This window comes from Clarias gariepinus, chromosome 15 (genome assembly GCF_024256425.1).
Source record: "Clarias gariepinus isolate MV-2021 ecotype Netherlands chromosome 15, CGAR_prim_01v2, whole genome shotgun sequence".
In the NCBI taxonomy this organism is placed as follows: domain Eukaryota; kingdom Metazoa; phylum Chordata; class Actinopteri; order Siluriformes; family Clariidae; genus Clarias; species Clarias gariepinus.
In genome coordinates, this window is record NC_071114.1 from 5,489,580 (window position 1) to 5,505,216 (window position 15,637).

A 15,637-nucleotide genomic window follows, 5' to 3' on the forward strand; every position below is an offset into this window, starting at 1 on the left:
GGAGATCTCTGCGGGAGAGTGTGTGTGTGTGTGTGTGTGTGTGTGTGTGTGTGTGTGTGTGTGTGTGTGTGTGTGTGAATGAGAGAAAGAGAGAGAAGTCCTGTGTTTGACAGCAGGTCCCTTGTCAGGATGTGTAACCGCACACTGCCATAACAGGAAGCTCACAACTCCCTTAGTGACTGACACACCCCTGGCTCGCCGGTGGAAGTCCACACACAAGTGTGTTATCAGTTCAGTAACATTGGTGAATATTTTAATGATTAGATCCGTAATTAACAAATTCCCATCACAAAACCAGCAAAGATGATATTCCACCCTGCATGTCCTGTATGTCTTTTTGTATATCGAAAGAAAGAAAGAAAAAAGACCCTGAAGGACACACAAGGCCCGAATTATACGAGAGTATGAGGTACTTCTGCGTCAAATGGAATCAATATGTCGAAATTTCAGCAGGAGAGCGATGAAATGAAAACGGCAAAGGATGGGCCTGGTGGTGTGGCGTGGTGTTTTTTTTTTTTTTTTTTTTTTTTGCCGCAGCTGAAAACGATCAGTAGTTGTGTGTCTTGGGATCTGTCGCTCTGTGCTACAACAGCGATTTGTGCAGATCGTTTGTGCGTGTTCCAGTGAATATCAATTCAACCCCGGACCCCACTTCAATTTCTCCGCCTCGTCTCGTGTCCCGCGGGACTTCTGTGAACTCCGTCTCCAAGTTCAGCACCTCGGATTGATTCGCGCTCCTTGAAATGCAGCAATTCCATGTGTGATACCTCCGGTGAAGTAAAAGCATTGCATTTTGATGACACACAAAAATGGATGTATAGTTAACGTATATACGAGTCTGGTATAACAAACTCTGTTTAAAATGGAGCTTTTCTTCTGATTGCCACCAGAGGGCCGGTAACCTCCAGAATTTGATTTGAGGAAACCCACTAAACGCGCGAAGAACATGCACACACAGACCTCGAGGCGGGAATCGAACCCGGCACCCTGGAGGTGCGAGTCGACAGATTCAAACTACTTTTTATTTCCTAAAATAAAGAGATATAAAGTAATTCTGCTGCTTCAACCCTACGAACAAGTCATAGGAGTTAAAGTAAGAAAAAGCCTTACCTGTCGAGTCGTGCGAGTGCCACTAGCCAGACAGCTGAGATGTTCTTTCAGGCTGTCATGGACACACGGGATGGAGAAATGCCCTGTGGAGTATGACAAGGTCACATGATGAGTCAGAGAGGGATGGTCAATAGTGGGAATAACACACACACACACACACACACACACATACATACACACACAGAGAGCACTCAGGTCAGCCACAATGATTACCAGCATGTGTTTGTAAGATGACGGGAAGTAAGCCTCACAGTATATACACCTTTCTCATCATTAATTAATAATACACTATATTAAATATTTATTCAAACTGATCAGGGTCAAAATGAGCAGCGCATCTCAGGAACGCTCGATGCATGGTGGGAATGAATTAGTGTTCCATGAATTTATCCATAGCACCATGCACACACACACACACACACACACACACACACACACACACACTCTCACACATGCATTGACACCTAGGGCCAATTAATGTTTCCAGCCCACCTACTGGTATTTTCTGGAGATCAGAACATAAAGGAAGTAGGAAGCTCATAAAAACAGAAAAAAACCTCGGCACAGATCTCAGGGTCGAATTTTGTCGCTGTAAGGAAGCAACTGCGTGTAAAATCTTAAAATCAGCACAAAAGGCTGGACGTTGCTTCTTCTTGAACCAAAGGGTGCTAGGAGCAAGCCTTCTGATCATGTAGTAGTAGTAAGTCATGATGGGCTTTTCATGTCATGTGCAGGGGTGAGATGCTGCTAAGGTTTGAAAAATAAATAAATAAATAAATAAATAAAATCCAATGTGGTTAGGTGTTGGTGTAGAATTCATGCCTTTATATCCTCTAGGCTGGACTCGCTGTGAAGAGTGGAAACAATGTTTTTTTTATCCCGTCTCAGGCAAAGAAAACAACTAAGGAGTTTGATGGAACTGATGTTTAAGATTAAGAAAAAATTAGGAGGTGAATCATGAACGTCATACAAGAAAGAAGTGGCTGAGAAGGAAAAATAATAATAAATGATGAATGACCATGCAGGGAGATCATTCCAATGTTTGGTGAAGTTGCACTGTAAAAACAAAATAAATAAATAAATAAATAGATAGATAAATAAATAAATAAATAAATACATAAATACATAAATCTAAAAAATATTAAAAACCAGAGCTAGTGAAATAAAGAGCATTTCCATACACACACACACACACACACACACACACAGTACACACAGTGTAATGAGAACTCACACGATTGAGACTAAACAGCTGTGTGGTAATAAAAAAAAACACTGGTTAGTTAGTAAATAAAAAAAAAAGATTTTAATTTGTATATAGTATAAAGATTGACTTTGAAGCATGCCACTGCAAGTGCCTCTTTTCTCTCTCTTTTTTCTTTTAACAAAATGACTTTTAATTCTCCTTTAAGACACGTTACGGTTTTCTTGATCAAAACAATAAAAAAAAAATTTTTTAGACTCAGTTGTGACATACAGTATGATCACGTACGACTTTTTAAAAATGTTGCAGTAAAATAACAAACAACCAAACATAGGATAAGCTCTACCTTATGTCCGGCCTAAAGAACGAATTAGACATGAAATTTTACAGCGAATATTATTTTTTTAAGCACAATGTACCTGGAAAATCTACTGTTAAACCCAATCCAAGGTTATATGAATGACGTGATCATTCTAATTAAGCCTTAGGTGTGCAAATCAAATAAAAAACTTAAGGGCCACCAGGTGTGAAACAGTGCATTAATCATCAGTGTGTAACAAGTCATGCATTTGTTTGAATTATTTGGTCTGATTTTAGGAAGTTTTTAGGCACGTTCATGTGTCTAGTTGTCCATAGATTATACATAAGAGTCACTGATCTGTAAATATAGATATATACAAGGAAATAGTCATAATACAAAAAAAAAAAAAGTTACTGCTTCAGAAGGGCCAAATTAAAAGAAAAAGCAAAGAAAACAACTAAGTGGACATAAAAGGATTATTAAAAACCGGAAGAATGTGTTGTGTTGAATGATGCTGTGTGGGTTAGGGGGAACACCACTTGTTAGTGAGACTAATCATAAAACAAGACTTTAGTTATCTAGGAGCATAAAGATTGGAGCGATGGAAAAAGGCCATGTGGTCTGATAAGTCCAGATTGAGCCTATTCCAGAGTGATGAAGCGACTCACCCATCATGCATCGTGTCCACTGTACAAGGCAGCGTTATAATCTGGGGTTGATTCACTTGCTCGGGTCTCGACTCAGCAGCTTTATGTGGCAATAAAATGAAGTCAGCTGACAACCTAAATGACCAGCGTCTCACATCTACGGAGGTTTTATTCCCCGATGGCACGGCATGAACTTGTGCTGTTTTTAACGCTAAATTATATTGGAGTGTGCAACATTTTTGCCAGGGCAGGTCACACAATATAACAATAAAGAATTTCATTTGCTATGTTTCTTCACATTGTCTGCATGGATATACTGTAATTAGGTGAATTATTAGCATTGCAATAATGTTGGCCAGGAAGTATATTTGTTTGGTCAACTATTTGGGTTAAACATCTTTTCTCTCAAGTACTGTAAAAGCCCATGTCTGGTGCCTTATGATTTATAATTCTGTAAAATGAGACGTTACAATGCTGTGCTTTGCATATTAGGCATCAACATCTGGATTTCTGTAAAACTTCGTGACACTGCCTTCTTTGAATGGCTAAAAAGCCTAATTTGTTCAGATTTGTGTTCCACGAGGCTTCACTAATACTCGAGAGCTCAGCAGATCGTCGTTTCCCACTGCTGAGGGCTGCGTCCCAAACTGGTAAAGTTCTCCGGGTTCACATAAATCTATAATATCTCTGAGGGCTCGCTGGAATGTATATTGTGGCTAAGTGAGATGTACAGTCCACGCAAGTCGGATGTCATGTCGAGTTAAGAACAACACAGGCTTTCAGTTCTGGCTGAATAAAACTCACTCGCTTTTGCTTTCAGTCTTCTTGGCAGATTAAACCGAGTCAGAGTGACCGATACTACTGGCATGGATGGTGCTTGCTCCAGTTCCACCAATGCTCAAGGTTAGCCTGGGTAATTTTTCTGATGGCAACATTGAACTATTCATTCTGGCTGGTGTGGATAGGATGGATTCGCACTAATTACGCTGTTATGTAAACTTGGGTTACCTTGAGAGAAATTCCTGTTTTATGATTTTAAAAAATAAAGAATAAGTACAATAAACTATGCAAAGGATTTTTTTTTTTATGTGGCGCTGTCCAGATCAATCGTCAAATTCCTGGAATTATGGTCATGCAAAAAAAAAAAAAAAAAAAAAAAGCTTGTTTAATATGACATTAATCACTAATGTGAATGTAAAGCATATAATTATGAAACGAACACCTATGTCTTGATAAAGAAAATCTGAGACTTGTTAAACTGCAGCTTTTACAGTACAACTTAATATCTCGTTTAATATCATGTTAAACACAATGCCCTATTTTTACTGTGTACAATATGATTAGTGATTTTATTAAAACTTTAAAAAGTTGAAAAATCATGATAAAATCTAATACAAATCGATATGTTATAATTGTAAAAAATAAAAACAAAATTAATAAATTAAAAATCAGAAAGAAATCCATTCATCGATTAAGTCATGACGAGAATCTCAATAAACATTATAGGTGGAGTAATTTTATGCATTTATAGATGTTTAAAAAAAAAATCAGAAATGAAAAAAAAAAGTCTTTTAAAGTTTTCTGGGCCTCATTTGTTTTTTTGGATGAAAATGCATTTATTCATAAATCATCTGTATGATCATTAACACAAAAGAAATTTGGTATTCATGAAAATCACATAAAAAAAAGTCCTATTTGTGCTCCTGAGTGTGTGTAAATTTATGCATAAAAAGACAAACTAATTTAAACCTCAGTGGATCTGCTTCAAATCATAGAATCTGCATAAAGCGCTGCAGTTTTCAATACAGCCGTCTATACACTGTACACTGTTCAGCTCAAACGGTTAACTTCAATTATACAAAACTAAATTAATTTACATTAATCACATTCATTTGGAAAAATAAAAAATATTTATAATATATAGTAAATATTAAATAAACTACAGTAATATTTATTAGTTAATAGTAAATTTTTAAAACATAAAGGATAGCAAGTCAAAATAGATCTGTAAGTTTACAGAAATCTTAATAAAAAGTGTCAAAGGCTTTTAGTGACAATGACATTTAAATTATGCAAAGAGTCAATATTTGTGGTGTTGATTTTTTAAGACCTTTGCAATTCGCCCTGGCGTGCTGTTAATCAACTTCCGGTCCACATCCTGACTGATGGCGCAGCCCATTCCTAAATAATCAGTGCTTGGAGTTTGTCAGAATTTGTGGCTTTTTGTTTGTCCACCCGCCTCTTGAGGATTGACCACAAGTTCTCAATGAGATTAAGGTCTGGAGAGTTTCCTGGCCATGAACCTAAAATTTCCATTTTTTTCTTCCCCGAGCCACTTAGTTATCACTTTTGCCTTATGTTACCCAAGGTGTTCCATCGTGCTGGAAAAGACATTGTTCATCACCAAATTGTTCCTGGATGGTTGGCAGAAGTTGCTCTCTGAAGATGTTTTTGTACCATTCTTTATTCATGGCTGTGTTCTTAGGCAAAATTGTGATTGAGCCCACACATGACTAGTCTCAGGAGGCATTACAATTGGCAAGCTTTTCTTCTCCGGACAAGCTTTTTGGGGAAAGGGGATTTACGAGAGACATTACCCCAGGCCTTAGCAGCCCAATCCGAGTACATTGTTTCGGGAAATATCAGTCTGTCCCTGATGTTTTTACTGAAGAGAACTGGCTACCATCGGTCCTGTGTCATGCCAACAGTAAAGCCTCCTGAGACCATTCATGTGTGGGGTCGCTTCTTAGCCAAGGGAGTGGGCTCACTCCCAATTTTGACAACAGGTATGGAACAAAAACATACTCTGATGACAACTTCTGCCAACCAACTAAGAACAGTTTGGCGATGAACAATGCCTGCATCATCATGCAGCACCTTACTGTCAATGAAAGCCTTTGACACTTGTAAAATGCTTGTAATTATACTTCAGTATACCATAGTAACATCTGACAAAAAACATTTAAAAACACTGAAGCTGCAGATTTGGTGAAAATAAACATTTGTGTCATTGACAAAACTTTGGCCACGGCTCTAAGTCGCATCTGTTTGTCATGATGTAATTTATGCTCTGCAACATTTTATTAAAGCCAGCACTAAGTGTTTGATAAGTGACCGATCTGGTATGTCTCAAACTGCCATGCACAGTGCAGGCGCTAGTGTGCTGCACACCAACAGCAGGTGTCCCATGACATGTAAACTATACGACTAAAAGTAGCTAAAACACTAGGAACCAATTTCTCCATGAATGATTGCTGAATTCCATTTAATTTCTTTCTTATTCGCGTTGGACTACAGTTTGGAAGGTCCCAGGTTCAAACCCCACAACCACCAACAAGTTGCCCCTGTTGAGCCCTCGAGCAAGGCCCTTAACCCTAAACTTAACCCTCAACTCCTGATGCATCTCCGTAAGTTGCTCTGGACGCTCTAAGGGCGTCTGCCAAATGACTAGACAAAGACGTAGATGTATCTGCTTAAAGTCTTTATATTGAATTGAACGAACTTTGGGGAAAAAAATTGTAACAGCACCATAGTGTAAACAATGGTTCTTTTATATATAGGGTATTTTAAGGATATTACAATAACCATAATTTGCACTTTTTGCTATAAATGGTACTTAAACCTCGTTTCGCTTGGCTCTTCACTGACAAAACAAGATGCATATTATATATTGTTTTGAGCGGCTCCTCGAGGTATGCGCAACTTCAGTTCAATTCAGTTTAGTCCGTTTATTCGTATGCTGAGGTTTCACTGTATTAATCAGGGAGGGACAGAGCAACCAGAACAAATGTAGTGTGTTTTCATGAACTGGCAATTGATCAGAAATATCTTTATTGCTCCCTTAATCATCTACATGGGGTAAGAAGGGGGGTGAGAAGAGTGTGAAACAGAAGATGATGTCCAAATATTATAGACTCCAGCTAATTTAAGGAGTCTATAACCTGGAAAAAAATGGCAGAACTCGGATGATTATTTGTTTATTATGTAAAACTCATATATACAGTAGGAGTTGTTATCTTATCATCTATACCGCTTTATCCCGTATACAATTAGCATAATCTGTATGTTTTTGGACTGTGGGAGGAAACCGGAGTACCCGGAGGGGAAAAAACCCACCAGGGAGAACTTGCAAACACCATGCACACAGACCTGAGCTGGGAATCAAACCCGGCACCTGAAGGTGCAAGGCCATAAACAAAAAAAAAAAGTGTAAGCTCCTTAAAAACATGCTACATGGCTACAACTTAAACTTACCATCAATGCTCCTGATTCTTTCTCCAGGGTACATTTTACATCAAGAGTAGTCGTGAAAGTGAGCTTTAAAATGTATGTGAACAATAACTAGATTCTTGACTGTGCAAAGAATCAAATTAGTTTCTCTTAAAAATGCCAACTCTAATCCAAAGGAACTGTGCTAGCTTTTTAAAAAAGAAAAGTTCAAACAAAACTAGGGCCAGGAAGTTTTTACTTTTTAGAAAAAGGGGGAAAAAAAGTGGCCGTGTTTCTTGGCCTGCCCTCGCTCATTCTCACACTGAGACAAGCCAGACACTGCAGGATAATCACAGTCTAATAGGAGAGAATATTGAAAGCAGCAGCTCAACAACTGGATCTGCTTTCCCTATCCCTCTCTCCTTCTTCTCTTCCAAAATGTTAGCACATGGGCCGCATGAGATAGCGATAATTTTATGAAATGCTTTTGATAATCAACCATTATAAAAAACAAGAAACATGTTGCCTAGCAATCATTTACTCCTTCCTTTCGAGGCTTCTTGAGAGAACATTAAAAAATGTTGGGGGGGGGGAGAAAAAAGCGTCGACGCGAAGACGTAGCAGGAGACGTCGCAGGCGCAGCTGTTTTCACAACCTTAACTGGCAGGCACAACAAAAATGAACAGATAAAAAAAAAAAACACCCAGCCAAAACAGACTTACATTGAAAAGCCTGTCTCTAAGAGGAGCTGGCGCACACGGAAACACACCTGGTGGCTTTATTCGCATGCTTTGTTGATGCTGCTGTTGGATTTTTTTTTCTTTTCCTTTCTTTATTTTTTTCATATTATGAAGTTGTAAGGTTGTTCCCTCTCAGGTGTCCTATTTGCCATGCATGGATGTTGGATGCTGAAAGAATTACATGTCCACATACCAGCCTCTTTCTAATGATTTCCTGCACCTGCACATCTGCTGCTGTTTTAATTAATACTCGAAGGAGGTTCGTCGGGACTAATCAAAAGCATTGTCACTTCGTTAAAACGAAAGTCGATCCGTTTCATGATTGCGATCGGGGGAATTCTCTACAAAGACATTATTTAATCACCCCTTGTTCCATTAAACAATGTAAACGATCAATGCAAGAAACACGGGTAGGTTTTTTTTGTTGTTGTTTTTTTTCCCTGAAATATTGTTACTTTGAACACAATTAACACAACGCAAGATTTTTTGTGTTTCCGTGCCGGCCCGAGCTTTGCCGCGTTCCTTTTTCATATTTGGCTCCTTGCCGAGCTGTGCTGCGACGCCCTCGCTGATTTATGGGCGACGGCTGACCTCTGAGACCGTAACACAGTGATGGGTGACTGGCTCTCAACGGTAAGCTACTGGCACTTGACAAAGTGCCGGGAGCAGAATGAATTTACTTCTCTTTTCCTCAATCATCAACAGGCATGGCGGCTTGCTGCCCTGACCTCCGTCTCATCCTGACTGCTATAACAAGATCTCGGGCAGGAGAGCGAGACACTCTGGAAGAGAAAGAGAGAGAGAGAGAGAGAGAGAGGTGGGGGTACTTGAAAAATTTACTGTCACATCTACTTTCCAATGAGCTCCAGTGAGCACTTCTTTCACCTTCAGGTTGCTTTGGTAGTCCAGGGAGGGTGTGCGAGAAAAGCCATGGAGTGAGAAAGAAAGAGAGAGAGAGACCGACAGAGATAAGGGAGGGACTGGGTCAGCAGGGACACCGTGGAGCATGCAAACTTTTTTTAGGAGTTGATTTTTCCTAAGCTTATAGTCATAGGCACCTCTTGTACTGTGCAGTACGTCTAGGTCCGTGGACCTTCATCACCAGAATAACACCTTAAAGCCTGTTCAATTTAATAACCAATAAATCTCTATAAGCAATGAAATTTTACTTCCCTTGCTGATGACAGTCACCAATCACGAAATCTGTTCGGATGAATCTTTGGCGGTGATTTTCAAAGAGACATCAACGAATATGTTCTAACCGGCGTAGTTATTTATTTATCTTTTCCCCTCTATTTAATTGATGCACGCTTCGAGTTTAACGCAGCAATCCATGAGGTTTTATGGTTGTTACAATAGCATGGGGTGGGGTTGTAAATTCGCATGGTACAAATGCATAATTTTCTAAAGTAGGGTTTTAAATTATCCTGCAGTGTAAATGTTGGCGCAGTGCCTCAGCTAAGAGATGGCGGGTTATAATTGAAAATAAAAAAGCCATTTAAAAGACATTCAATAAGGCAGTGGGAAATTGATCAGGCTATAAAAGCTGTCCTCTCAGGGATGGGAGATGAGTACACAGCCTGAGCACGAGGCAGCGTCCTGATTTCGACAGCCCTTACCTTCAGCCCATCTACGCTGGGTACACAGCAAGACTGAATGTTTCTAATATACATCAAGAAAAAAATAATTAATATACAGTACATACTTAAATACGAATTGCAATTAAGTTCCATTCTGCAGGATAAATTCAAAGTCCGTTCTGAAAATTGATTTTCTGGTTCGTTACATTTTCAACAAGGTCTCAACATGAATGAAAGCATATGTGAGAGGGAAATAAAGAGAGAGAGAGAAAGGAAGTTAAAAAAATATTCCACCACTGCTTCTTTAACTTTCAATTCTCCTAAGCATCCCTGCTTCACAGCCTCTAGCTATTGCCTTTCTCAATCTGTCCCTTGAGACGCAGGAGTTATGGGCCCTGTCGATTGAAGAGAAAGGGATGTTATTCCCCTGTCACCCCTCAGCCGCTCCTCCGCCAGCACCTGCCCTGATCTATGGCCGCCATGTTGGGTGACAAGTGTCTCGATGCGCCATTGGTTTCAGCCCACAACCCCCACCCTGAAAACTTGGACCACCTTCTTCAACCTGCCAGACCCCCTCATCAACAATTCATAATTCCTCCGTCGCACCACAGAGCTCCGGCGGGGCCGGAATGTAGCACGCTGTTTTAGATGAGGTCACCTCAAGGTACAGGAGCTATGGACTGAAAACTTTGATTTAGTGTTGGGACTGGAACTGAGCTGAGACCTCTGTGAACAGTTTGCATTTAATTCTCCTTCGTCAAAAGGTTAATAATTTCGATCCGATACGATAATGAATCTAAAACGAATTTAGAAAGAGGAGGAGACGGAAAAAGAATTCCATTGGTATTGCCTAAGCGGGATTGGCAAGACGCAAGACTTTTGTGACAAGGTGTGTTCGGTACCGAAATTTTTATTTGCTCTGTTCATGAATGTTCAGGAAGTTAACTTATATGGACCAACCTCTATTGACTTTAGAACCAGTAGTTATTGTACCATAAAACAGAGTTCTTCCATAACTCTGCATAGTGATTTTTGACGCTAATACAGCTAACAGAGGTGATGATGCTAATAGCCTACGTGCAGCTTCATAACAACATGCAAGCGGATAGCGCTTTGCTCTGCGTGTATGCCATCCCTGATGTTGCAAGAGTTTCCCCTTACTAGTAGGTTCTTGTCGCCCTTTATGGCAGAGTGCTCTATCAAAGAGACAGATTTCTAATTCTAATTTCTAATTGGCTAGAAATAAATTAGGAAGAACAACCCCCACCCCCTAAAAAGGGTATAAAACGTTATCCAGATTTCTCTAATACTAAATATTAATAATAATATTTACACTATTTGGCAGACGGCCTTATCCGGAGCAACTTACTTAGTTGTTTCAAAACTCGAAAACTTAGTTGAGGGTTAACAGGCTTGCTTAAGGGTCCAACCAGGGCAACTTGGTGGTGCTGGGGTTTTAAACCTCGAACCTTCTGATCCATAGTCTAATAACTTTGTTAGCTACGTTAGCAAAAACTACCTAAAAAATCTTCACGTATAAAATGCCCAGGAATTCCAGCAGTACAGTTGTTTTGGCCGAACTTCCAAACTTCTTCCCTTCCCCAAAGGTTTCGGATAAAGACCCAATTTCGGATAAACCGTCGATGACAGATGGATGGTTTGGCTGATTCCCATCCTTCCTCATGCTTCCTTTCCTCATGCATCATTGCAAATACATGTAACACAAACTTAGTGGAAACTGCTATCTGCCCTCTTATACATACATGAGCTCATAGACACCCAGGATTGGCTTTGTGAGAACTACAGACAAGATACAACCTTCTCCTCTCTCGGTCTCCTGGCTGTGGATGTGGTTTCGACACACCTTAGGCATAACCTTGATAGTCCAAAATGCTAAAGTGATTTCGAAGATTGTTACCAATTCCCAAATCATCTCACTGTTGGACACGCCTGGGCAGATTTCATTAAAGACTAAGTATTGAGGACATTTTCATCTTAAACATAAATACAGATCGACACATGAGGAGAGAAAGTAGAGTCCTGACATCTGTCAACAATTAAGGAGAAGGTTAGTGAGACGATGAGGATAGCCATCACTTACCGAGAAAGCCAAGATGAGAAATCCTATACATGAACCTGCCTAGGGTTAGGTGTGATGTGCAACAACAACTAAAGAGTGGTTTAGATGCCAGGTGGCAGTGTTGTACCCTTCAGCGGCAGCAAACTCGCTACTGGCACTCTGACTGAATAACCAGACTCTTTCATAAATAAATAAATAAATAAATAGCTCTAATGGATGGTGGGCTACACAAAGCTGCCATCCATCAAGGGTCCTTTTATCACACATCATTCCGCAGTCATATGTATAAAGCAGCGAGCCAGCCGCACAAACATGCCTTATGAACTTGAAGTTGACATGATCTTGGAGTTGAAATTTGAAACTTGTTGTGAAACTCTTTATCTATCATTTTTTAAATTAGTTTTCATAGTAGCATTAGAAGTGTTTTGTGCGAAATGAAGAAAGACTATCACCAGTTTGAGCGAGGAATGGGGCAGGAATGTAAACAGCATCTCGAGTGACAGCGCTCTGTGCTTGCTGTTTATTTTGCTATTTACAAGAAAAAGCTCCAATCAAACGCTCAGATACTGCACTCGGCAGCTACGCAACTTTATTCTGAACCGCATTTTCACTAAACATTCAGCTCCTTTAAACCCTCTTTTCATGCAGCTGCCAAGGTCAGCTCTTATATGCGTAGAAACACTTGCATTGATGTGATAAAGCACATTTCATTTGGTGCAAAACATGCATAGTGTACATGTTTTACTTTGGTGTCATTTAAAAAAATATATATATTTTTTTTAATATTGTTTTTGTTCCTTACACTTGTAAGTTTCCTACACAACCTGGCAGTCACACAAATGATTCCTCGTGCCTTCCTTGAACCACTCTGGAATATGGCCGTGCCATCAGGGGAAAAAAAGATGTCTATAGATGTGATCATTCAGGTCGTCGTCTGACTTCATTTTATTGCCACATAACGTTACATAGTCTAGACCTGAGCAACTGAAGCAAGTCCAAATCATAACCTCATTTCCCCTCTCGTCTGTTCCGACCACTCGGCATTCAGCATCACCAGTAAACCAATCCTCGGCCTGATCATCATCTGTCATGATCAGTGAGAAAAAATCAATTGCGACACCCTGCGGATTAATACACCATTTCCAACGCACCCAGTCATTCAAACCTGGTGGCCCTTACGTTTTTTAGATTTGCACCGTGAAAGCTCATTTTAATGATCGTGTCATTAGTGTAACCTTGGATTGGTTCTAACATCAGATTTTCCAGGTACGCAGTGTTTAAAAGAATCATATTTGCTGTAAAATGTCTAATTCATTCTGTAGGCCGGACAGATTGTGGGCTATTTCGGAGCTTGTTATTATAACATAAAAAATATAGCAAAAAAAAAAAAAAGTCCATATCATATGTCACAGCTGAGTCTTAAAAGAAAATTGAATTATTTCGTTCAAGAAAACCACAACAATGTGGCTTAAAGGAGAATTAAAAGTAATTTTGTTAAAAGAGGCCACGTCTATTCAAAACGAGTAAGAGTGCGCTGGCATGCTATATATTAGCGTGATGACCTTTAACCTTCTGTCTAAACATAAACCATGTAAAGAGACCATTTTTCCTTTTTTATTTATTCGTTTCTTTTTTTTTTCCCACTAAAAACTCACTACTTGTCACAACTCAACATGCACTTGTGCTTTCCATCATGCCTTGAGATTCCATCATCTCCGGCACACAATAATATCTCATACACTTGGTAATGCTCGGGCACTGGAAATATTTTGAGCAAGTATAAAGCAATGAAAATAATAATAATAATAATAATAATAATAATAATAATAATAAACATTCTTAAATGGTTTGCGTTTCTTGTGCATGCTTCCACAAAGCAGTACTTGACCTTGGGAACATAAGGGAAACTATGTAAGGATGCCACATGCGCAACGCTTAGCAACATAGACACAACCATACACACATGTGCAGGATGTCTCGCTGTATGTTTTCTATCTGTATCTTCTTTTTCAATCAATCAATCATGGGACACATTGCCTTGGATGTGTTATAAAAGAAACAGGAAACACCCTTAAAATAATGAACTAAAATAATTAATTAAACTTCTTTATTTAATTGTTTAACATACAGTACTGTGCAAAAGTCTTAAGCTTTATTTTTATCACTTTAAACTAAATGAAATGACGTAGATTATATTATAGAAACAGGAACAAAGGAACTGCACAAGTGCTTGAAGATACAATTAAAACAATTGGTTGTTAATGTAACGACCTCAGCAGCGACCTCATATCCCCTCTCGTCTGTTCCATCACCAGTACACTAATCACCGTCCTGATCATCTGTCATCATCTCCACCTGTTTCTCACTAGTTAGATGGGGTTTTTTTTATGCTTGAATGATTTAGAGGTCACTGTATGGCTTAACAAATAAAAAACATTCAATGAAACTGCTCAGGTACAGGGAGGGACTGGACTGAAAATGAGTGGCAGAAGAAGCATTGTTCAAAATAACATTTAAAATATAAGAAAGTCCAGTTCTTTAAAAGCAAAATATGAAAAAATGAGAGAAGGCTCAAAACTTTTGCGCAGTACTATGCATAGTATAAAAGTTATTTAGTATAAATAAGAGTAATTAACAGTAAATAATAGTAATTTTTATACATTACATTAGGCCTAAACATGGTATTAATGCTAAAAAGTGTCTCACCCAGGTAAAACTTTTCAAACAGGATCATATAACGCCATTTTTCATAATATTTAATGCTTCTTATCTCCGGATCCATGCTTAATTTTTTTTTATAAACATACATAAACATTTATATTTTTATCAAATAAAAGGAAACACGTTTGCTAAATACAATTTTTATGCCCTTTTATGTTTTAGTGTCCGGAACGTTTTTTGAATTTTAACGATCTTAACTGTCATTCAGATGAAAAGACATAAACCTGAACAAGTGTACTACTCTAAAATGCTGAAGTGTAACTGCATGAATTTGACATGGTTACGGACACTACAGATTTTTCTGTGAAAAAAAAAATCCTTCATTTTGCACAGAATTCTTTAATTTAAGCATAAATAAATTTTTAAAGGTCATATGCTTTAAGAAGCTTATGCCAATTTTAATATCAATACAAAAATATGAATAATTTGCATTTTAAATGATTATTGTTTTTAAATGAGACAGTGAAGCACATATAAAATCATCTCTCTAAAGCATCTGAAGTTAGCGCAATGTAACACGACATTGCATAAACCTCAGAAGTAGCTTGTGTGATACACACATTTTCTGTATTATATGTATAACATAAAAAAATAAATCAACACCAACACTGTGTTTTGGCCGATTATAAATATACTAAACATTATGCAGAATGTTTGAAATCAGTTCTCAGAGCTGAGCTGCAATAAATTAAACTGGGATTTCATTTTTTTTTTTTACACTTTTTTTTTAATCAAGCATCAATCCCTAAATGTTAACTTTGTAAGTTATGAATTAACGAGGTTAGCCTCCCCCCGTATCGACGCCCCAGCTGTAAAAATCTCTCCCCTTCTCTTCTTTCTGGAAGAATCTAGTTGGCATGCAGCCCCTTGCCAATTACCGTGATGCAACCCAATAATGTTGAGGTCAGAAAAGGCAAACGGAGCTCTGCAGTCTGCCGGGTCTGGAGAATGTTACGGCCCAAAACAGAGCTGTCATTCTGAAGTTCAAGCTCCCCACCACTCACTATTCTTTCCTCGACTTCTAATGCAGCACAGATTTCTCTGC

At 38.7% G+C, this 15,637-nt stretch overlaps 1 protein-coding gene across 1 annotated transcript in view; it reads right to left on the bottom strand.

Moving 5' to 3' along the window:
* LOC128542935 (adhesion G-protein coupled receptor D2) overlaps window positions 1–15,637 on the bottom strand; it is a 67,853-nt gene that overhangs the window by 12,332 nt on the left and 39,884 nt on the right. Inside the window, exon 23 of the mRNA XM_053513129.1 lies at window positions 1,111–1,193. Within this exon, the coding sequence (XP_053369104.1) occupies window positions 1,111–1,193 (83 nt within the window). The remainder of the gene's footprint in view (window positions 1–1,110; window positions 1,194–15,637) is intronic.